We start from the raw sequence: 24668 nt of genomic DNA, 5'->3' as shown, positions 1-24668 counted from the left end.
AAAATCATAACTACAAATAACATGCAAATGTTTTTTTAACATATTTTCGAATAAAATAATTTTAAATATTTTTTTCAAAAATTTTTTGATTTTTAACGTCTATTTTCTATTAATTATATGCTGATTAACTTTTGATCTTTACATTTCAGTTAATCTAATATTTGTTTTTTATAACAATAGTGATTATATCGTTATGGTTCCTGATTTTCTAAATAATATTTTTGCAAAGAAAAGTAATAATTCAAATATTTTGAAATTTTAGTTTTTAGCTGGTATAAAATATTCCATGTTATATAGAATTGCTAATTTTAATAAAAATTTTTTGCAAGAAAAATTATTACGAGAATTGATTGATATTAATAAAATGTTATAACGACATGAATAAATTATCTTACTTTTAAAAAATAATAAATTGTCGCATTGAGATATGCTTGACGAATAACGGTTTTAGAAGATAATCACTACCAATTTCAATAATTATTAAAAACATAAATAATTACCACAAATAATAATGCTCTATTAGTATTTATTACATTAACAGTGATAACTGAATACCACTTATAACAATTACATGTAACAAGAACTTACCAGGGCCCGAATTAATTTTTGAACGTTTTAAAAATTAGAAAATCAATAAATTTCCTAATCATAAAATCAGCATTTTTAACAGAACTAAGAGTTTTCAGCAGGATTTTTTTCTTTTTCTTTCGTAGAACAATATTGCGTACAATACATCTAAAATCATAAGCATCATCTAAAACGTAAAATGAAAAGTACACTTGTAAGTAAAGAAGTTAATATTTATAGTATAATTAAAGAATGTATTAAATAACTATTAAAATTTCAGAATATTTTATTCTTAATTATCGAAATGCAATTATCGAAATGTAATTATCGAAATGAAATTGCTTTAATTTTATAACATTTCATTAATTATGATTAAAATTTTATAGAAAAGAAATTAAAATTGTAAAATAATGATAAGGTAATTTAAATAGAAAAGAAAATTTATTTGAGTTTTCGGAACTAATACAACGCAATGCATTGTATTGTAAACAATGATTCAAAATAAATTATGGTTCCATTGACTGCAAATAAATAATAGCTACTGATCTAATTATAATTGTACTTATAATTTATGAATGCTATAGTGGTTGCAAAGTATTTCATTATGCAACTCTGTAAAAAAAATCGGTGATGAACTTTGAATTATAAAATGATAACTTCTTGTACATTGAACCATTATAGGATGCAAATTTGCTGAAACTTAATAAGGTGTTAAATTGAACCATATTTAGTTCAAACGGAACCATTTCTTATAACAATGTAAGGTTAATTTTAACATTAGCTACAACCTTTATCACCTAACGCAACAAGGTTTAGAAGTGATTAGCAAATAAACCATGTAATGTTGAAAAAATTTTAAGCTTAACTATATTAGTTATTGCACTTTGAGTTTCGTATTAAGCTTGCATAAAAAATAAAAAGCACTTTTATATCGAGATTGAATCTGCCTTTACAAAACAAGTCTAGAAAAACCTTCGATCGAGGATGAATTATCTTTTATAGAGGAACATCGAACATGAATTATCTTTTGCAAATCCTAAGTACAAAGCTTTTTCAAACAGAGGACAAATTCACCTTCTCATGGTTTAATTTCAGATTTTATGCGCGTCACTGAGACAAGATTTATTTGCGCAGGCTATTATATACTTTCTTCAACTCTTTAAAAGTGAAGGTTGGCCAAATCATTAAGTTTTCAGCGCAAACAAAATGTTGCACTTGAGAACCTGGACGAAACTAGAATGAAAAAGAGCCGAAAACAAGGTTTACAGTACCTGTAAATAAAAGCTGGAAAATTATATTTTTTTGTTAAGTTTTTTGCGTGCCTTTATTCAATTTGTATGGAAACAAACTTTGCATACTAACATTTCTACTAAGTTTAAAAAAAGACTTATCAGTCAACCTTTCTATGCTAACCAAATAAAAAAAAATATATAACGGCTGCCGGCTATCTGAGATATTATCGGCTAATTAGTTTTTAGAAGTAGAATAATTTGGCTCAATTTATATAATGTTATAAGATTGCAGAATATTTAAAGGATATAATAACTTCACAGGTTCGGATATTTCTGAACTTTTTTAACACACTCTGAACTCGCCTTTCGATAAAATGGTTTTTAGAGCAATTTCGCTAGATTCTTATAAAATGGTTTTCAATGGAAATAATTGTTTGAATCAAAAACAATCTTTGCATACTAATATTTCTATTAAGTTTTAAAAAAAATTTACCAGTCAATATTTCTATGCAAACCATATAAAAATAATTAGTTTCAAGCAGTTGAGTTGTAGTTCATTTACGCGCACTAGAGATGCACAATAAGCTATTGGCGACGATCGGGTAAACATCCCTGAGGATGATCCGAAGACATGGCATTGCAATTTTGATCCTCTGCAGAGGGGATGGCATTCCCGCTTCGGTAGTCCGACGACCTGCAAGCAAAGTCGAGCACTTCACGGAAGAACATTTTAACGAGGACCAATACCGCACACTCTCGGTCCCTACGCAGACTGATCCAAGTGGTCACCCACCCGCACACTGACAGCAGTCAATGATGCTTGACTTCGGTGATCTGCTGGGAATCGTGTCTTAACGATCAGCTAACTTTAAGCTGTAGAATAATATGGGTCAATTTAGTTCCATGTTATAGGATTGCAGAATATTTAAAGAAATATTAACTGTTATTTTTTGATATTAATTGTTATTTTTCCTTTACAGATGGTGTAAACGCAATGGGAGAAACGAAACGACAGAGAACGTCCTACACTCGATATCAAACGTTGGAACTCGAGAAAGAATTTCACTTTAACAGGTATCTGACTAGGAGGCGGAGGATTGAAATTGCGCATGCGCTCTGTCTATCAGAACGACAGATCAAGATATGGTTCCAAAATAGGCGGATGAAATGGAAGAAGGAGCATAAACTGGCATCCACCATGCCGCCACAGATTCCTCAAGTCATGGCTGACCATCACCCACATCATCACCACCCCCATCACCATCACGCTCACCACTTACACGGTGAGTTCAGACTGTGATCTAATCCAGATGAGATCTATTTAATCAACTAACCACGCGTTTTTTGTGGTTAAGACCATTTCAGGGGACAAAAATGGACGCCAAGGACCCAGATCTGGGCAAAGGCTGGCTTCTCTCTCAGTTCAATAATGTCTTCAACCTAAACACACAAAAAATTATCCGCAAAGAGGTACAAAAAAGTTAAAGGTCCGAATGTACTCAGTGAAGTTGGCACTTTTGTCAGTATCAAGTGTGGTCAGATGGGAAACAAAATGTATAAATTGGTACACAGAGGTGAAATACTATAAAAGAGTATATTTTGTATTGTAAGTACAGACTATTTACAAGTTTGCAATCTCAGGTATGAATGCCTAAAATAACCTTCTGAGAAAGTAACTTTTAAGGCAAGTCAGTGGATTGCAAGATGTTTCGAAATTTCACAGCATTGAATTAATGTTTGCATTATTAAAACCTACATCAAAATTTTATTGCTCCCACGACAAAAAAAAAAAAAAAATGTCAAAAGACTCAAAAATAAGGCCGAGTGGGTCCACTAGTGATGGTAATTTAAAAAAAAAAAACTCAATAGGTTTTTTTTTTTTTTTTTTTGAGAANTGTCAATAACAATGTCAAAAGGTTTTTTTTTTTTTTTTTTTTCTAATACGGGCAAAATTGATCAAGTTTTAAAACTATGGCTTTTGACAAGCCGACTAATTGCTAATCAAAACACAGAAACAACTGTTTCTTTATTGAGGAGAAAAAGGTTTTGTCTATTTTATTAGTTAGGAACTTTCAGTTTTTAAAAACTTATCGAAGTTGCGAAATTGCACTAGGTTCTAAAAATTCATGATCTTAAAATCTGACTAACTTTCTAAGTTTTACTACAAAAATTCCTGCTTATTTCACTTCATTTATCAAATATTAAACTATGGTTCTTAAAATTCTAACATAATTTGGAACAAAAGAATAAAGAAACAATAGACTTCTTAGGCAAGTGTTTTATTCCCTGGCTTAAAAAATTTATGTTTTAAAAACCCAGAAAAGCTGCCAAATTGCACCCGATATCAAAAATGCTTCGGTTTATTCCACTTCATTTATCGAATATTACTGGTCAAATATTTTTCTTATATAGTCAATGTTTTGGTTATTCCTTAAATGAATATTTATAGGTATTTACGAATTATATCTCTTGATCAGTTTTTATGATTAATAACAATGCTACCATTAATAACATAGCATTATTTATATATTGCATTAGTACTGTGCTTAAACATTATTTTGCAATACTTAAGACAAAATATTTATAATTTATAATTCATTAAATATTTAATACAATTTAGTATATTCATTAAATTTCAGTATTATGGTTATTTCCTTCCTGCATATCTATTAAGTATTATGTATATGACCATACGCATCATATCCTTTTATACATAATTACCATAATTGGCAATGTTAAAATATTTACTAATCTACACTATAGGTCATTATATTGCATTTTTATTATATTTGATTTTATTATATTTGATTTTATTATAAAATGTTTTTGACAAATTATTATTTAAAATTCAAATATGGAATTTATTCGTTATTTACTATTTATTAAATAATTTATTGTGTTGCTTCTTAGAAAAAATTGTTACTTATTTAGTTTTATTTATTTTTGTTTCATATTATTTAAATTATTTTCAATTTAAAATATTATTTTTAATTTATTTCTTAATTTTCATTTAGTTGCGGTACTTTTTATTAAATTATACTATTTTAGAATAGAAAGAAATTATGAATAAAAAATAATATTCGAGATAATAAATAAATACAATTGTATCTATTATTCAAATTATAAATATACTGTTGAACTTTCTAAACACAAAGAAGTTCAGCAATTAAATTTATCAAAAGAGTGTATGATTGTTTCACTTAATATTATTATTTTATTTTAATAAATTCCATTCCTATATTAAGCAATTTTTATCATTATGAAATAATAAAAAAAATGTTTATAATTTTTTAAATAATATTTAAATGCATTTTATATTTTTATCAACTATTCAGTTGATAAAATTTTTAATTTAATACACGTTTTTATCTTTTTAATTTAACTGTTGGGGAGGTTTACTATCGTCAACAGTTTTATTAATCTTATGAGTACTTCTTTACCAATTTTTCATCAGCTTATTTTTAACGAAATATTTATCGTAATCGAATATAATTATAGTATAGGAAAAATATATTTTCAAAAAATTCTAAAAATAAATTGAGAATAATATTAGCATTTTCATGTTTTCATTTTTATTTTTCAGCGAAAAAAAGCAAAAAAGAAAAAACTAAGCACATTTTGTGAAAAGTACTTAAGATTAAAAAGCACCTTCTATAATAATATTTCTTTTATTTCTATTATCATGCAATTTCTAAATAGATAATTTTTGTGTTAAGCAAATAATTTTTATGTTTTATAATTTCTGTGTTAAGTAAATAAAATTAGAATTTTTATGCAGATAAATCTTTCATTTTTAAAATTTTAAATCATAAAATGGCACATTTAATATTATTAATTTGTAATTTCATTCTTTTTGAGCAAATTTTAAAATAATCATTCAAATTTGCTTACATAGAAAGCAAAATTAACATAATATTTTATTTTTCAAATACTTATTTTCCTTATTTTCTTTTCTTTTATAGTGTGTTAAAAGCCTGTAATAGAAGCGAAGAAGATTTTAGTAGGCATTTCATTTGCTTTAATTGAAAAATTAAAGCAAAAACAACATGTCTGTGCATGTCTTTCATTTAGTCTGGTGCGTGCGGTCACATACTTTACATTTTTAGATTTGTCCACGATCCCTCTGTATTTGTTCTCTTTGTTTTCAATAGAAACTAAAAATAAGTTTCTCAGGGCATTCCTACAAAAATTGTATGTATTTTTGTATTGTTTATGTATGTGTCATGAAAAGTCACTGAAAAATTAATTAAAAATTGATTGCAACTAAAAATAATTTCAAACTGAAAATACTAGTAGAATTTTCAGAATTGAAAGTATAGATCAACATTACTGAAAGGTTTTTCAAAATTGAAAAATACTGAAAATTGAAATTAATTGAAAGATTTTTTAATCTGGAAATACTTTATATAATTTGAAAACTTTTAAGGAGTAAATTTATATTTTTGTAACGTAATTTGAAAACCATAGTAAAGATTTAACAGTGATGTTTATTACTAAATACAGACTGATAAAAATTCGACACTGCTCAAATTACAATAGAATCAACGTTGATATTTATACTGTTTCTTTTCAAGAAAATTCTCATCCTATTACTAATTGTAAAGAAAGGAAAATTGTTCTTTTCGAAGATTTTTTCTTATTATTCGATTATACTTATAACATGAATATGGTGTTTCAGTAAAATAGTTCAGTTTTGGAATTCCTTTTAAATAAAATAATCATGGGTTTTAGCAAAATTATTTTAGGAAAATTAAGAAAATATTTACACAAAGTTTGAAGCTTTAAGCAATGTTTTTAACAACATTATTTCAAATCACTAAAACAGGCATGTTTTCCTCCTTTTTTTAAAAAATCTTTTCTGTGGTTGAAATTTTTAATTACTGTATGTCAAATTTATTGTCATTATTTTATACAGAGAAGCGTCCATTAAACAACTAAATGAACTACTTAATATATTATCTGATCCAAACTTGTTTTGCATCTAAATTAAGTCTTATTTTTCCATTTTAAATAAATAAATAAAGCAATTTGTGCATTGTGAAGTGCATATGTTTACTGCAGTTTTAAATTTTATATAAATGCATACTGCAGCATATAAAACAGTTTTCTATTGTTGTAAGATATTTATCAAATCTATAATTCTTCCATAACTTGATACTATAACAAGATATTTTCGATAACTACCCCCAGTTTTAGCTTTAATATTTATTTACAAATTCACAATATTGAATACTCAATTCAACTTTCCACAAGGACTGAGTTATAAATTAAAATCACTGCAACTTTCTATGAATACGAAAAATTAAATTCAAATTTCAACAATATCTATTTCAAGTTTCGAAAATAATGAAGATTCACTATATATAATATACTTATTTCTTCATAATTTATTTTCTTAAATTTCTTGACTCCTAATTTCCTAACTGAAAATCCTATCTAATGAATGTTTTGCAATAGCGGATTGTTTATTGTTGGGTAACGGATGTTTCACTGTATACTTGCAATATACATTGCTCGTTTAATTTATGTAACATATTTTTCAAAGTAGTTAAATTTCTATTGCAGATGTATGCATGATAGAACAAAAGTTTTGGTAATAGTGATGAAAACTTGAATTCAAAAGTGAAATTTTACGATAATCATATTCATTGAAATACTATACAGCGCAAGCAATCCTATGAAAGACAGACTATTTAAATGTGCTCACTCATTTCTATATATAAAAAAAATAATAACAATAATAATAAAGATTCAGTTTCTGAATCTTTAAGACTGTGAAGAACTTTCACTTGTTCCTGTGCAAACTTTAAAAGGGATGTTTACTTGTACAAAAAATGAACTCAAATTTAAATAATGTATAAATGTATTCCTACTTGTGTAGAAAATATTTAGTGTGAAAATACTCCACCGGATAAAATTCAATTATCCGGAAATGTTTCCTTTTCGAAACAGTTTTGATTAATTTATCTGAAATGAACGCTGATGTGTCAGTGTTGTAAAAAAATTGTATTATTATTTCATATAGAACTTTGATTAGTCCTGGTAAAATCCCAATGATGAGCATTGTTTAATTTTTTTTTCTTTTATCAAGTAAGTAAATAGAAGTAAAGAAAAAGTAAATGAAAAAAAAAATTGCTAAAAAGTACTAAAAAACATTTTTATTCATTGATTATTTCATTGTTCCTATTATTTTTTATCGATGAAATAAATTAACGATAATCAATATTAATAAATTTGTAATTTAATAATAATCATTATAAATAAAACACAATTATTTTAATTGTATTAAAACATTGTTCTTAATTATTTTATCACCAATAATAAAATAAATTAAAAAAAAAAAACAAACTAAAAAACACCAGAAGCACTTAAATTTCTTATTCTTAGACTATTACATTGTTGCAATTATTTTTATCAAATAATTAAGGACGAAAAATTAAATAATAAATTTCTTTTAAAAAAATGACATTTTTCACTTAATGTAAATTTTTTATTTGAATGTTTTCAATAAAATTAATAAATATCAATCAAATAATCTCTGATAATGTATAAATACTTTGAAATCAATTTAACTAAATAAAATATAAGAAATCATATGTTTATTTTTTAATAATAAAAAAAACAACATGCTTATTATTGGGATATATTTATTTATGTACAGTGTTATTGTTAACGCCAAAGTTGTAATTTTGTTTGTATGTGTATGTGATAACATGTAATATCATACCCTCTAAATTTGTAATGCATAATTTTGAGCAAATCATTTTACTACGACTGATATGCCCTTTAAAAATTGAAAATTATTTTCCTGTTTGATGACAATATTTTTTCCATGTTGTATTTTGACATTTTTTATTGCTACTTCAAAAACTTTTATAAAAATATTTTAAGGACTAATATTTTAGATTCCAAATTATATGGATTCTATTTCTTATTTCAAAAATAGCTTAAGGCAGCAACTTTATTCTATACTATAAAACAAATATAACAGAAACTTTTAATTTCTAATAATTTACAATAATTTGTAAATGTGAACAAGGTTCGTTAAGAAATAAATTTCTATACATTCTAGCATTTTCAACATAATTTTAAATATTTTCTTCAAATTTTTAATGTGAAGTAATTTTACGTTTTATTAATGTTTATTAAACAGAAATACAGTCAAAATTTTGCAGCATGCTGTTTTCCAGCATTTACTTTTTTTCTTTTTCATTATGATATTTTCCTTTTTCTTCTTTTACTAATTTTTTGTTTTTAATTATTAAAACAGAGTATTTCTTAAGTTGAGATTCTATCATAAAAAAACTGTCTTTTTTTTAAATATTTATTTATTATTATTTATCGGTTAATATTAAATTTTCTTTTCATAAATAAATTGTCAAACAACTTCCAACATATCTCATGAATAAAATTATTAATTAATAAATGTTCGTTGTTACATTTACTGTTGGTTGAATTTGAATGATATGTAAATATTGATTAATTAAGAAAAACTGTTGATTATAATCTAAAAATTCTCTTTTTTTCAAATTGTTAAACTTTATTTTTTCATGTTCTTAAAGTTACTCGTTATTAAAAATGTTAATTTTATATGGTAAAAAAAAGAAGCTGATTGATTTTATGGAAATAATTTTTTATTATTCCCTTGAATTGGTGATATATTATTTTTTTCAAAAGAAAACAAATAATATTACAAAATTAAATCGCAAATAAACATTTGTATAATTTTAACCTCTGTAAAACTTCAGATCTAGTATACTTATTCCATTATTAAAAGTAAAAACATTTCCTTCATTTTTTTTACAGGCACATACTTAGATTTTAAAACTTACATACTTAGATTATAAAACTAAAGATAACAAAATTTGCAGTTTATTTTGTTGTTATCATTCTTTGTTAGAATAAGTCTTATTTTTTTCAAACTAAGAAACCAAATCATTTGTTATGCACAATAATGCAGTGCAGGCATCATTATTTTCAAACACGCATTTTAATCTACATGTGCAATATTTTATACCGGTTTATGTAAATATATTATTTGTTCGGAATAACATTGTTTCGTTACATGTTCAACATGTTTATGCAGGGGTGGTGCTTTAAATTTGTAATATTCGAGTATCAGTGTTCTAATTGGATTGACATCAAATATTATTGATTAAAATCTATCATCAAAATTTGTCTGAAGATATTTAGTTTTATTTTTATACATGAAGTTAAAACTTATTAAAGTTATTGTTAAATTCCCGTAATTTTTACTTTAAAAACGTAGTTTTGTTGATTAGAGAAACACATAAAGCAAAATATTTTTGTAAGCTACAAATCATAAGCATCAAAATTACACATTTGTTGTTTAGAAGAGAACAAAAACAAATTACACTTAAACTTGTTGTCGATTAAATCATATCAATAATTACAATAATTTTTTGGAGTGATTATTTTGAATCGATGTTTTATGAGCAACTAATAAAATGTCATAAATGAGAGTCAATTAATGTGACAAAACTGATGCAAATTTAAATTATTGCAAAATTAATTAAGGGTTTATTAACTCTGTAATAATTATGATCATTCTCCAAATTAAGTTTTTTGCATATCAAGTTAAAGACTTCAGTTTTTACTTACTTCTTTAAAATTAAATTCCATAGTTTATTTTAGTTTAAGAAAGACAAAAATTTGAATTTTATCTTCAATTCGAGTTGAAACAGCTTGTATTAGCTTCTTTTATTTAATTTAATGAGCATTAAACATGCTTAGAAATTTTAAAATATTTTTTAAAATATTTGAATTTGAATTGAAAGAGTTTCATTACACCAGGAGAATTCATTAGTTCCAAGAAGTTATAATTGTTGTAAAAATTGGAAAGCAATTGTTCATTTAAAACAAGCATTGATTTTATTGGAAAAAACTTATTTCGCAAAATAATCTTTATTCAAAAAATTTTGCTTGGTCTGAAAAATATTTATTTTGGAGTGAATAATCATAAGAGTTGATAAAATTATACTAAATATTTTAAGATTATCAGTATTTATTATTTTTATTTATTTTATTTTTTAAAGAAGGGAGTTTTCAGCTCATTGTATTCGTTTTCAAATTTTTTTTATTTGAAATCACGTGTTAAATATGATGTTTCAAGAATTTGAACAACTTTTTTGTTTACTATTCATCAAATTTCCTGAATAATGTTGATTAAATATTGTTTTTAATATTTTTCAAACAAATACATTCAAATTATATACATTATAAATTACCGATTCTTGCAGAAAAGAACCTTCATTTTTCAACTACTTTCACTTAATGTAAAAAAAATCATGAATGATTCATCATCATCATCAAACAAAAGAGAATATCATTGAAAGAACCTCCCTTCTAAACGAATAAAATCTCACTGACACACGCTGTGTTAAATTGTACTGGAAATCTATTGAATCTCATAATGTTTTCTTTCAGCATGTAGACGTGACATTTTGTGAAACATGTTTGATCCTGTTCTATAGTGTTCTGTCATTGTAGATGTTCTTAGTGTCGTGTAGAGTCCCTTCATTTGCGGTTGACCCCGTTTATTGTGAACCGCATCATCACCTTTCGTGTAAATATTGTAAATCTATTACTTGTTTTGTTTGAAAGGGACCTCCCACAAAGTTCCAAAGTCCTGTAGTTTCGTGGACATTATGTAATATGATCTAGAAACTTGATGGTGAACAATAAAGTAGAAAAATTGAAAAATATTTGTCTTTTTTCATTTACATCTTTTTATTTACATTTGCACCATGTAAATAATAATAACAATATATCATAATAACGATACACATATATTATCTTCAATAAAACATAATATTTACATACTGCACACATTAATATCACACAATTAAAGTAACTACACTGTAAAAAATCTTGTATCAAATTACTATCACTGTTTACTGTAACATCCGTTTTTAACGTAAAATTTTAAGGAGCAAAAAATCTGACATACCGTAATTTTTACATAAATATTTACGAAATTACTGAATCACGGTAATTAAGTATATATTACTGTGAAAATTGCGGTATAAAATTTTACGGTGAAATGGATTTTACGGATGTTTGCGGTTTGGGTGCCAGTTACTTTTTACCTTGACCCTAATTTGAACCGGGATTTTTTACAATGTATAACAAAATATTATAACTAAAAAAAAATAATTCAAAAAAAATAAAAAAGAAAAAAAAGAAAACGTTGTTTGCAAATGGACACATACAAATGGACACATCGTGTTTGCAAATGCATACACGAGTTTTCTTAATTTTAGAAAGAAAAATTAATAATGCTACGCTCAATATATTAATTGGTTATTATTAATTATTAATAGCAATTTGAGAAGCCAGTCAACCTTACACATCTTAACTTACATAAATTTATAATAGTAATAAATAATCCTAATAAATTCTACAAATTTCTTAATTAAATAAGCTGTTTAACCCTGCATAATTCTTTCGTTTTAAAATCATTATTGAATAAGTAAGCCATTTGTTTCATTACAATGGAAGTTTCAAAATTATTAACAGAAGTTAAATAAGCTAGCTAATCTTTCATAAGTCAATTTAAACAAAATTACTCAAAACAATTAAATAAGCCAGTTAACTCATTATAATTTATCTCTTTAAATTTATTTATTGTCATGCCATAAGTTAGTGAAGCCGTTATAATTCTAATGTTTCATACTCATTAATATTTTTTCAAATGCGGATAAGCTTTAGTAAGTCAATTTCTTCAAATTATTAACAATAAATAAGCCGATTTGCTTTTCCTTACTCAACTTCTGTAAAATAAGCAATAATAACTAAATATCATTCATGACTTAACTTTTTTAAAACTACTGACTGCAAATAAGACGGTAAATCTTTTGTAATTGAACTTCGTTAAACACATTAATAGTTATATTAAACATATCCAAGTCAATCATTTCTTGTAAGTAAACTTGTTTAAAAAATATTATGAACAATCAAATAAACCGGTAATTTCTTTATTAGATTTATATTGAATTAAAAAAAACTTATTCTTTCATATTGATAAAAACAAATACAAGATATTTTTTAAAAAAAGGGATCATGTGCATTTGCCTTAATGATTCTAAGTGCCCAAAAAATAAAAATAAATAAATAAATAAATTACTTGCTTGAGCAAGTTTTGATCCCCTAATGATAGGATTTTTAAGGACTAGGACTCTATTTTAAAGGTTTACAGGGGTCACTTCAAACATGCCAATTAATTTATACAGACGGTGTTTTAAGTTATATGGAGGGGCAGACGCAATTTGGGAAATATGGTCCCAAAAGTTTGATCAGGAAATCTGCTCAAAGTTTGGATTCTTTACTGTTAATTTTACTATCTGCGTATTTCACTGCATCTCGAGAACTTTTTAAGTGAATTGAAAAGTTTTTACACACAATTATGAAATTCATTTTTCTAAAGATAATACCATGCAAAAAATAATTTTTAATAATTATTTGTTATGTTTAATTATTCAATTTTAATAATGATCGAAAGCATTTTGAATTATGAAGTATATAAAATTTTGCATCATTTCAAAGAATTAAATTTTAAATTGTAAAATACAAAATTTGAGCGAAGTAAGTCGAATAGTCCACGAGTTCTAATAGACGATTATTTAACTTCGATTGCACAAATTAATCTGCATGTTTAAGGCCACTCCCGTCGACCATTAATTTTTAGTTCTAGTACGTGAAAATCCAATCATTAAATCAAAAGTCATTCAGAGTGCTTTTTTTGCGCACTGCGCAATTTCTGTTGCAACCTAATACCAATCTATATTTTAACGCAATATTTATGACACTTTGATGCAATTAGGAAGCTTAAACTGCATTCTTTTATCGGAATTTGCAGTTAAACGCATACTGGACACTTTTAGAGAATTATTTTAAAAGTCCACAACGACCTAATGCATCCCGTGCTCTAACAACGTATACTTTTAATAGTCTACAAAAGTCCAGTCCAGAAAAGGCAAGTGACACCTGCTCCTTACATCGTATTATTTCACCAGCCTATACAGGCCAAATGAATCCTGGGAGCTTACTTTTATTAATCCACAAGGAACAAATGAATTCTGAAAGCTTTCACCATGTTCTTATATCAGACCAGCTATGCCAATGCATCCCGTACGTTTATACCGTATTCTTTTATCTACCTTAATAAGCCAAATGCAATCTGAGCGGTTTTACCATATTATTTTAATGTTGTTGTTGACGTATGCCTGCTACTTGTTTTCTAGTGGCGCCATCTATGACCAAGAATTCGACTTCTGCCACACCATACGTCGCACCCGTTTATTGGGCGACCCATTCATACATCCATTCATTCACCCACAGATCATAATTTTGACCTGAATCAGAAAACGATCGATCTCCAATTCAGTACCCTCAGGGGAATTGATTTGTTATGGGAACATGGAGGACTTTTGCGACTCAACAGATTTAACGTGCATCAGTCACTTTACTACACGGGGAGTCTTCAGACGGCGGGGTTCGAATCCACGAACTCTCGGACATGGGCCCTAATTTATTATTTCATTATTAAATTATTTTAATATTCTGCTAAAGTCAAATGCATTCTGAATACTTGCATCGTGTTCTTTTATCACTCTATGTAGGCTGGATGCATCCTAGTCACGTATTTTTTTAGCAGTTCACAAAACTTAAGGCGTTTTAAATGATTCCATCTTGTTCTTATATCAACCCATGTAAACCGATGCATCTTAGACGCTAAATAATATATTTTTTTATCAGCTGATATAAGCCAAATGTGTTCTGTATGCTTATAACGTATTCCTTAACTACCCCACAAAATTAACCTTTGTGGATTAGTATATTATGCATTTTGAACGCTTAGATCGTGTTCTTTTATTAGCCATGTAGGCCAAATGCGCCATGAAAGGTTCCAAAGTATTCTTTTAACAATTCATAATTCATAAAGACCTAATGCATTCTGAACGCTTTCCCTATGTTTTTTTTTAATCACCGCATATAGGCGAAATGCATTCTGATCGTTTATAACTTACTATTTTATCAGCCTATGTTTCCAAATTCGTCCTAGAAGCTTACGCCGTACTCTTTTACTGAACACCTATACCGAGTTCTGTTACCAGTTTATGTAGGTCAAATGCGTCCTGCCCTTTTGTATTCCCTTCTTTATCAAGTTAACATAGGTCAAATGCATCCTGGAGCTCACAGCGTATTCTTTTGAAAGTCCATCAGGATCTAGTGCTTTTAAAAATTTGATTAATTTCTTTTAACATGAATTTAAACTTATGATCTAAAAATTAATTCTAAAAACATATGATCAAAGAATTAAGTCCTTGATCAGAGAAGTAATTCCCAAAACATGTGTTTTAAGAATTAATTCCAAAAACATATGACTTAAGAATTAATTTCAAGAACATGTGATCTGAGAATTAATTCCAAGAACATATGATCTAAGAATTAAGTCCTAGAACATTTGATCCGAGAAGTAATTCCCAAAACATGTGTTTTAAGAATTAATTCCAAGAACATATGACTTAAGAATTAATTTCAAGAGCGTGTGATCTGAGAATTAATTCCAAGAACATATGATCTAAGAATTAATTCAAAGAACCTATGGAACATATGATCTAAAAATTGATTCCAAAAAAAAATTATTTAAACGAAGGTGCTCCGTAACCTACCCTTAATCTATATTTTTTAACATTCATAAAAAGTTTTATAAAAAAAAATCAGATCACCGCTAATTAATATTTAAAAGACAGCGTACGATAAATTATAGAGGCCAATAATTACAAAGGAAGGATTTAAATTAGACGAATATATCTGACAAAATGGACCAATTTACTTTTATAATTGTCTTTCTCAAGTCTGTGAACATCGTATGATTTTCAAATAAAAGAGTGTACGCATTGTCAAAAGTTTTAAAATGTTTTACTTCTCCCCTTCCAATACTAAAAAAATTCTTTTGTCTTTTTTCTCTTCGTAACTTTCTTTTTAGTACCTAAAAAATATATGTGCGTTATTTCAAGAATTTCGAAAGTAAGCCATTTTATCTTAAAACTTTTCTTTTCGACCCCATTTCAATGTGAAGGATAGAAATTTTCTTTGAAATGGCTTTTCTTCAACTATAAAAGCTTTTAACCTGTTGTTTCTATGCAAACATTTTTGTTTCGCGCTATGCAAAAAGCTTTTAGAGTAAAAAGAATTTTATGAAAAATTTTTCTCTTAGAAAGTGACAATTGAAAATCGATGGTCGAGTAGACAAAATATCAATTCTAAAACATTAAAAAAAAAAACATTTCTGAACTTTACATTATCGGTATGCTGCCATCTATTGAAAATAAATGTAACAATTTAAAAAGATTCGTAAAATTAAGTAACTGAATAGTAATAATAATAAAAACTGTAACGGGATATTCTTTTTTACTTTAAATTCTCCTAAAACTAAAATGAAAATGAAATCATAAATTTTTTTAATGCGATGCAAATATGGTTAAATAAAGGCTGAGTAATAAGATATTTATCTGGTACTTAACAACATGTGCGTGAATATAACTTTAAAAAGCGAATCAAATTATTTAGATTTACCTTTGTCAGTTTTTTGTTCATCTAGTCTTTTAAACCTACTTAGAATTTTAATCTAATCATTAAACTTTATCACTTAATTTACTTATTTCCATTTAAACATGGCAAGAACAGATAAACTGCATCAGGATTATATTATATTACATTTATCTTCAAATACTTTAACCATATCTGTATGCGATTACTCATAAATTGTCTCATAAAATCTTATTTAAAAAAATATTGTTTTGAATATCCGAAAACGTTTTCAATTATAGATTAAAATGTACTAATTGTATCATTTGTACTAATTGTATCGTAAAGTACTAATTTTAACATGTTAAGTTTTGAAAATCATTCACAATAAACTCAAGCAATATTTCTCTCATTCTTATAATGCAGTCAAGTCATTGGTTATTAATTTATTAATAGTTTATCTTTTCTCGAAGTTAAGAATTGTTAATTCAATAATTTAATAAAACAGTTTTTTTCTTCTTTATTTCAAATAAGATTTCGAAAATAGCAGTAGTAAATACAACCAACCAAATAATACTAGATTTTTCTCTCTTGTGGATATTGAAGTAACCATGTTTAAAATTTAAAAAAAATCTCATGAAAAATTTTTCTCTTTTAAGGTAATGAATACAAATATTTATGTGTTTTTTAATCTACAAAATACAATTTTTTTCCAGTGTACCTAAATTACAAATCGAAGTCGGTAAATTTTTTTACGTTTAGACTCCTTAAATAGATTATTTTTCGAAGAATTTTAAATAAAAAATTCCCTATTATTCCGTGAATATGTTGCTAAAAATAAACCCGAAGCATTTCCAAAAAAATAAAAAAGGAAAAATATCTGAAGAAATAAACAGGGGGAAAAAAAGGGAAAAAATTAAAACCAGTAAAGCGTAACTCTAAAATGTATTCTTTTTCCACTTAAAAGATCTTTTTTAATGAAGCAACACAATAAATTAACATTCTCTACTTTTTAACAGTTTCTTAATATTGAGTTTTTTTTTTTAAAAAATATATCGGATGTTTTTATTTTGAAATCAATTGTAGTTGTTCTTTTTAAACGATTTTTTTACTGAAAATTTAGAATGCTGCCATCTGTGAATAAAACTATGAACTGAGATTTTATTGTGCTGCGATCTGCTGGCTTAGATCGTAACTATAAAACTACCCAACGTAGCACAGTAGTGAAAATTTTGGAGATGCGAATTACTTTAACAATGTTTTTAATAAATATACTGTAACAAAAAAAAAATCAGACATTTTAATTATGCTATGGCAATGGCTTTTTCAGAAGTATGCAGAATATCATCCTGAATTTATAATTCTCATTTTTTGAAATTTAATTATTAATGTTTATTGATCTCTTCGAATTTCTATATATTCACGTTAGCTCTATAAATGGATTTTTCGTAAAGGTACAGAATTAGGCTGTGATTAATCAGCATTTAGCAGTGCAAAAAACAAAGAGGGTTCCACCGTTTTTGCTTATTGTACAACTAGGAGGCTTCGTCTTCTGTTCGCTCCATTCTCCAAAATCCATGATTGTAACGAAATTAATATCACCACATGACACAAACAAATTTTTTCTTCTAAAGCTAAACTGTTTTATTAAGTGGTGTGAAAATTTTTCATTGCATTAAAATCCTTTAATTTTTCTCTTGCAAACTCCTTACCACCATGATTTTAATTTAAATTAGCTTCTTCGGTTAACAAATTGAAAAAAAAACAAGATATGAAAGGAATTCATTTATTTTACTATAAAATGTTGTCTTTTATAAATTTTTTTAAAATTCAAGTTTATAATAGTTGTAACTAAAGAAAAATAAGGAATAAAAAAGTGCTTCAAGAAACAAGGTAATAAAGTTATGAAAATGCAAATAGAAACAAGATTAAAAATAATTAATAAAAATATTGAAGAAAAAAAGTTTAAAAGAAGCAGGTTAGCAATTTAATGAAAATAAACAATGAAATGATTTTATATTTCATTAATTTACTGGCCACCTGATTATGGATTTTTATGTACATTTATTTATTAAAAAATATTAGTCTGAATAAACTGCTACACCACAACTACGATAATAGTGGGGAAATACAGTACCAAATTATATAACCTTGTCGCACACTATATTAAAGAGAGATGTAATGCTTGCCGTAATTTAGATTATATATCTATTTCTTCTGATAAATTTATACAGAGACAATTTTGAAATCAGCATTTTTCAAAGTTAGTTTAGTATTATGCATTTATCTGTTTATAGATTTCTTATAAATATCTTTGTTTTTGTTGAATTTACGTTAAAAAAAAATTGTAGCATCGTTCAAAAACGGTTTTCAGTAGTTTAAAATCTAATAAAATTAAATTTTAAGAAATTTAAAAACTGAAAAGCGAATAGCTTTAATTTACTCAAAACCACGAATCACATAGTGTCCTTGCTTCAGATTTTCGGGGGTAAAAATCTATATAATTTTAAAAACTGTTAAGCTCTATTACCCTAATCTAATAAAGTGAATTAAGCATAATGCTTAGTTTACGAAAAAGAAAATAAATAAATAAATTTAAAAAAAACGTTACAAAAAGATCTATGGGTTCCTTTAAGTTTTTAAAAAAATATACATAAATATAAAAACATTATTTACAAATACATAAAATATATAATACTGCAAAACCTTGTAACAAACAATTTGCGAGTAATAAATTTCGATAGAATATTTTCGCGCTTGGAAACTATTATAATTAATCAAGCACACAAAGGAAGCTAATCAGTAAAAGTTTGTAAGCACTAAAAGTTTGCTTGTAGTTTTTCTGGAAATACTAAGTTTATAGTTGAAGTGAATGAAGGGGGTATACAACAATATATCTAACTTCAAAACTTTGAATGTCTTTTAATATCTTCGTTAAAATTTTTACCAGTATTTTGTTAGTATGATAAGAAATATACATAATATTTTTCAATTATTTAAATTCTTTTTTGCGCTAACTAGAATTCATTTTTAAGAAACACAACATGAAATGTCACCTATCCTTCTCTTCAATTGATCTATAATCTATTACATACTTTAGTTTTTTCAGAAGAAAATTGTATAACTCTAATCTTTCTCGCAAAATGCTGTTACAAATATGAAAAAACACAATATATCTTATTTTAGCGAAAGATTATAAGTTGGCTTACTTAATACACTTTTTTTTCATTGTTGCTTTTCTTGCATTCTCACAAAAAAAAAAAAGAGGGGAAATCAGGTGAGAGAAGTTTATGTAGTAAATTTAATAAAATAGATAGCAGCACTATACATACAAAATATAGTGTTTGTGAAATAAACTAGATGGCAGCACCTTAGATTAAAATGCGAAGGTCATCAGAGTAGATGATCAGTTATGAATTAATAAATTCTGTCTTACAGAAATATTTATATATTATGCAAAGAGAGGAATAATATTATTTAAAAGAAAAAAGCTCGTAGATATTTTATTAAATTTCTTACCCTATATAAAGAAACTTGATTAAATGGAGGAACTGATTTACACATCTTGAGGCCCATGACGCAAGCCATTTGGTGGCCTATTCAAAAACATAGTTCTTAAAAAATAAATGAATAAAATAACAGTTCAAATTATTTATTATAATATTATTTTACAAAAAAATCTTCTGAAAAATTTAAGTTTTATTTAAAAAAATGCAATAATTTTTTTTATGTGTATAAATAAGTTAAGGATCTTCTAAGAGTTAAGGTCTTGTGTTCATATCCGGAATGCAGCAGTTGAAATTATAGTTTTTTATTTTCGTCGTTCTAAAGCTACACGATGGTCTGAGAAACATCTCTGAGGATGCTTTGAAGACATTCCTTCATTAAATTATTATTTCATACTTAAAGATACTTAATGATTATTTCATAATAAATAAATAACTTTAAAAATAAAATTAAAAATGATAATTTTTACTTCGTCTATGACATTTTTCGAAACTCAGCAATTTTTAATTCTTGACACATAAATGACGGAACTAAAGATTTTAAAATTATAGCTGCTAGTGTTTCTTGATATCTGTATCTAGGCCTATAAGTATGTGGTTGCTGTTATAGACGATGTTAACAGTAGAATAATTACTATCTAGCACTAGAACCAACTAAAAAGAATAGTAGAGAAAAATTTAACTTTGTGAAGTCAACTTCTGAAGATAAGTTAGAACAAATAAATTATAACAAAGAAAAAGATTTTAAAAAAAGGTTGAAAAAGTGAAAGTGGAAAGAAAAAAAAGGAAAAAGAAACACATGCATAACCCCCCCCCCCAAAAAAAAAATTTTTTTTGTGTAGAATAGAAACAATATTTCTTAAAAAATGATAAGTTTATTTAAAATGAATATTCTTCGCAATAAATTCTGCATAATAACTACATTTGATAAGACACACTCTCTCCAAAGAGGACTGTTCAGTTTATACAACATTTCAGCAATAGATGGCGCACTACTTGAGGTTGAAAGTTATAATTATAATAATTTTCATAAATTATTTATTACATTATATTATATAATATATGATATATAATATATTATATATTATATTATATTACATTATATTATATTACATTATATTATATTACATTATATTATATTATGGTATTTAATTAAAATGATCTTTTCATTAAATCATCTTTCAACTAGCAGGAAGAAGTCAATGGCAAGTCAATTTTGTTTACGTTACATAAACTTAGCAATTAAAAACGGTAGCCTTTATGCATAAACCTTTTTAAACAAATTGGTGAAATTTCCATTAAATAACAGTATAATATACAGAAACATACTAATTATTGCTAGGATAAAAATCGATTAGTAGAGGTATTTTTCAAAAAAACTCTCTCCTACACTATTTTAAAAGGTGGCTTATTTATTTTACCACAAACACTAAACATATTAGCACCTAAATAATTTAATGAAATGCTAAAACTATTGAAATTGATTAGGATACAAGTGAACCACAAACACTAAACATATTAGCACCTAAATATTTTAATGAAATGCTAAAACTATTGAAATTGATTAGGATATAAGTGGATCGTTCCATAATTAATGAAATGCAGGTCAGTTTATCTATAATAATTTTGATAATGCGAATATGCATCAAACTTTTCTCAGAATTTCTGTTTAATGAAAAAAAATCCTGAATTTAAATTAACAGTAAAAGTCATTTTTTAAACTATTATTTTGTTTTCTAAATAAATTTTAGGCCAATGAAACTATTTGAACTATTTGAATATTGCTATTAATCGTAAAAGGACTCCATACTTTTCCTAGCAAATTCTATTTCCCTTCAATTGGCTTTTAAAATTTAAAGTTTAGAGTGTGTCCAGGTAAACCAAGAGTAAATTCAAGATTAAAATGCTGGATAAAAGTTTTCAAAAAACCTAAATACCAATAAATAATGGTAAGATTACTTTTTTAACTGCCTAATCCAGTGTAATCCCGTTATAATTAATTTGCAATTTGATATTTCAAAAGTATTTTTTCAACATTTGAAACTTCAGGGTTTACTCTTGGTTTATCGGAACACACTTTTTACATATTTTATTATTATTATTTTTTACATGTTTTTGACCTTACTTATGTAGCTAGAAGATAATTCGATTTGAAGGTTTCGTGCTGTTAAAATTTTAACGCTCATTTATCGTTCACTAAAAAAGATTCCTTACTTATGTAGCTAGAAGATAATTCGATTTGAAGGTTTCGTGGAGTTAAAATTTTAACGCTTATTTATCGTTCACTAAAAAAGATTCCTTACTTATGTAGCTAGAAGATAACTCGATTTGAAGGTTTCGTGGTGTTAAAATTTTAACGCTTATTTATCGTTCACTAAAAAAGATTCCTTACTTATGTAGCTAGAAGATAATTCGATTTGAAGGTCTCGTGGTGTTAAAATTTTAACGCTTATTTATCGTTCACTAAAAAATATTCCTTACTTATGCAGTTAGAAGATAATTCGATTTGAAGGTTTCGTGGTGTTAAAATTTTAACGCTTATTTATCGTTTACTAAAAAAGATTCCTTTTTAATTACTACTTTTTTAAAGAATAATATACAATGTTACATAATGATGTGTCAAAGCTAAAGATCTGAAAATTGTCAGAAAATCTTCTTCAAAATTAATCTTCTTATTGTTATTTAATGGCACTACTTTAGCATTTCTTCCCCCCCCCCTCCAAAAAAAGGGATAAAAAACTTAATTGAGAATTAACACGCTTCTATTTATAAAAAAAACTGATTATCTTAAGTAGTAAACTTTGAGGATTAATTATTTAAATCGGATATGTAGAGAATATATAGTTAAAATGTTTGATTCTGACTTCGGACTTTACTAACGATCAACTCCGACTCCAACGATTAAAAATTTATGAAATTCGCGAGAATTATTAATTTTATTGCCAAGTAAATATTAATTTCAGTTTATATACTCATAATTAGAGATAAAGGTATTTCATTTAAAATTACATTTCATGTTATTACATAACATTTACTCTTGAAAACAAAATTAACGGCCGACTAAATATCATACCTTACTTCTTAACTAACTGTCTAACTTCGAACTTTAAAAAGAGATCAACTCCGACTCCAACAATTAAAAATTTCTAAAATTCATGAGAATTATTAATTTTACTGCCAAATAAATATTAATTTCAATTTATGTATGCATGATTAGAGTTAAAGGTATTTTATTTAAAATTGCATTTCTTGTTAATACATAACAGTTCGTGTTGTGCAAAATTAACGATCGACCAAATATAGCAAATGATAAAAAAAAATTGTCTGCCAGTCACCTTCACCTTTCTCGATCACCACTTTCTACCGCGAAATGCACCTCGTATGCATTTATTACTATTTTCATTTAATAAATATGAAAATATTATGAATATTTCATAATGTTCTAAAAATTACTTTGCTCACACAATTTAATCATATAATTACTTTAATGAAGCTCTATCTCCTTCATTTTAAAAATGAATCTTGTACTGCTTACCATATTAAGAAATGCATCAAAATATAGGTCTAGCACAATTAGCGTCAAAAGTTTTTTCTAATCATTTAAAATTTTAAATTTTTTAAAAAGTGGTCACGTGTTGCTATGAAGGGGTTTTAAAAAGTTAAAGTGGTAAAAAAAAAGTAGTCACACACAAAAAAGGTCACATGTAACAAATAAATAAATAAATAAAATAAGATAAATAAAATTTATTCAGTATTAGAAAATGGCACTGTTAAAAAGGCTACAGCTGGCCACTTGCCAGCCAAAAAATTTCCTAATTTTGGTCTATAACAGTTCAAGAAATAAATTGCAAAAATATATCTGTTCAAAATATTACAGCAGTATAAAATCTTAATAAGAAAAAAGCAAGATATCAATATTTCATAATCATACTCGTAATTTTATAAACATCTCCTTACAAAAATATCCTTTAGAGAATATTCTCGAACTAGGAAACTATTACAAATGATACAAAGGAATTCATTTTTTTTAAATATTTTTAATTGACTTAGAAAATGCGATTTATGTACATCTTTAAAATGCAATTTATGTACATCTTTAGGAGTTTCTTCAACATAGGCTGACAAGCATTCACGTGTACTGAATAAAATTTGGGAGAAATTGTAATTTAAGCAGTTGTCACAATGTTCATTTCAGTAATATTTTCATTCACATGGCTATAATAAATATTTGTCAAAATAATATTTCCCAGGTCGAAACTTCGTTTAATTTTTTTTAATCTATAGAACCTAAATATTATCCAACATGTAAGTTTTCTCGACATTTTTATACATTAAAAAAAATAATATTGCATTAAATAATGCTGTGAAAAACTATTAATAAGTTTAATGAAGCGAAATACTACAGATATATTAAATTTCTACAGCAATTATGTATCATATTTTAAAAAACACTTTTCTCTTGCTTCGAAACTTCCTTGAAAATTATTTCTATCTTCAAAAGGTAGAGGGCAGCTCTAGAGCATATCTTAGAAGTGGAAAAGAGGGCACTAGTGGCGCTGTCTAGTATTGATGGTCAGAACTATAAAACGAATTATAAAATCGAGCGTAAATGGAATTCATTCATATAAAATAATTATGAAAAATTAGAAATCTAAGTAAAAAAATGTCATCAATGTAAATAAAGAATGCATATGTTATCGACAAAGTTGAAAATCCGTAATCCGGCATTGCAAACAGAGCAAAATTTCTAAGCCGGGGCTCTGCAAATTTGGTTATTTTTTATTTTATTTTTATTTTATAATTTTTTATT

General features: G+C 26.1%; 1 protein-coding gene across 3 annotated transcripts in view; it reads left to right on the top strand.

Annotated features, from left to right (window-relative positions):
• Window positions 1-8155, top strand: part of LOC107450661 (homeobox protein Hox-A5) — a 73097-nt gene extending 64942 nt beyond the window's left edge. Inside the window, exons 2-4 of one of the 3 annotated variants that reach the window (XR_001584970.3) lie at window positions 2780-3082; window positions 5762-5874; window positions 7365-7946. Coding sequence is in view for 2 of the 3 variants with exons in the window: in XM_071184660.1 (XP_071040761.1) it covers window positions 2780-3082; window positions 7365-7396 (335 nt within the window). In the remaining variant the exon portion in view is untranslated. Of the gene's footprint in view, window positions 1-2779; window positions 3083-5761; window positions 6407-7364 lie in introns of those variants that run through there. The other 2 variants (XM_071184660.1, XM_016066508.3) reach the window with 2 other exon arrangements.
• The last annotated feature ends 16513 nt before the right edge of the window (window positions 8156-24668 follow it).

The sequence above is a fragment of the Parasteatoda tepidariorum genome, chromosome 8 (genome assembly GCF_043381705.1).
Source record: "Parasteatoda tepidariorum isolate YZ-2023 chromosome 8, CAS_Ptep_4.0, whole genome shotgun sequence".
Lineage (NCBI taxonomy): Eukaryota > Metazoa > Arthropoda > Arachnida > Araneae > Theridiidae > Parasteatoda > Parasteatoda tepidariorum.
This window is presented reverse-complemented; position numbering and strand designations above follow the sequence as displayed.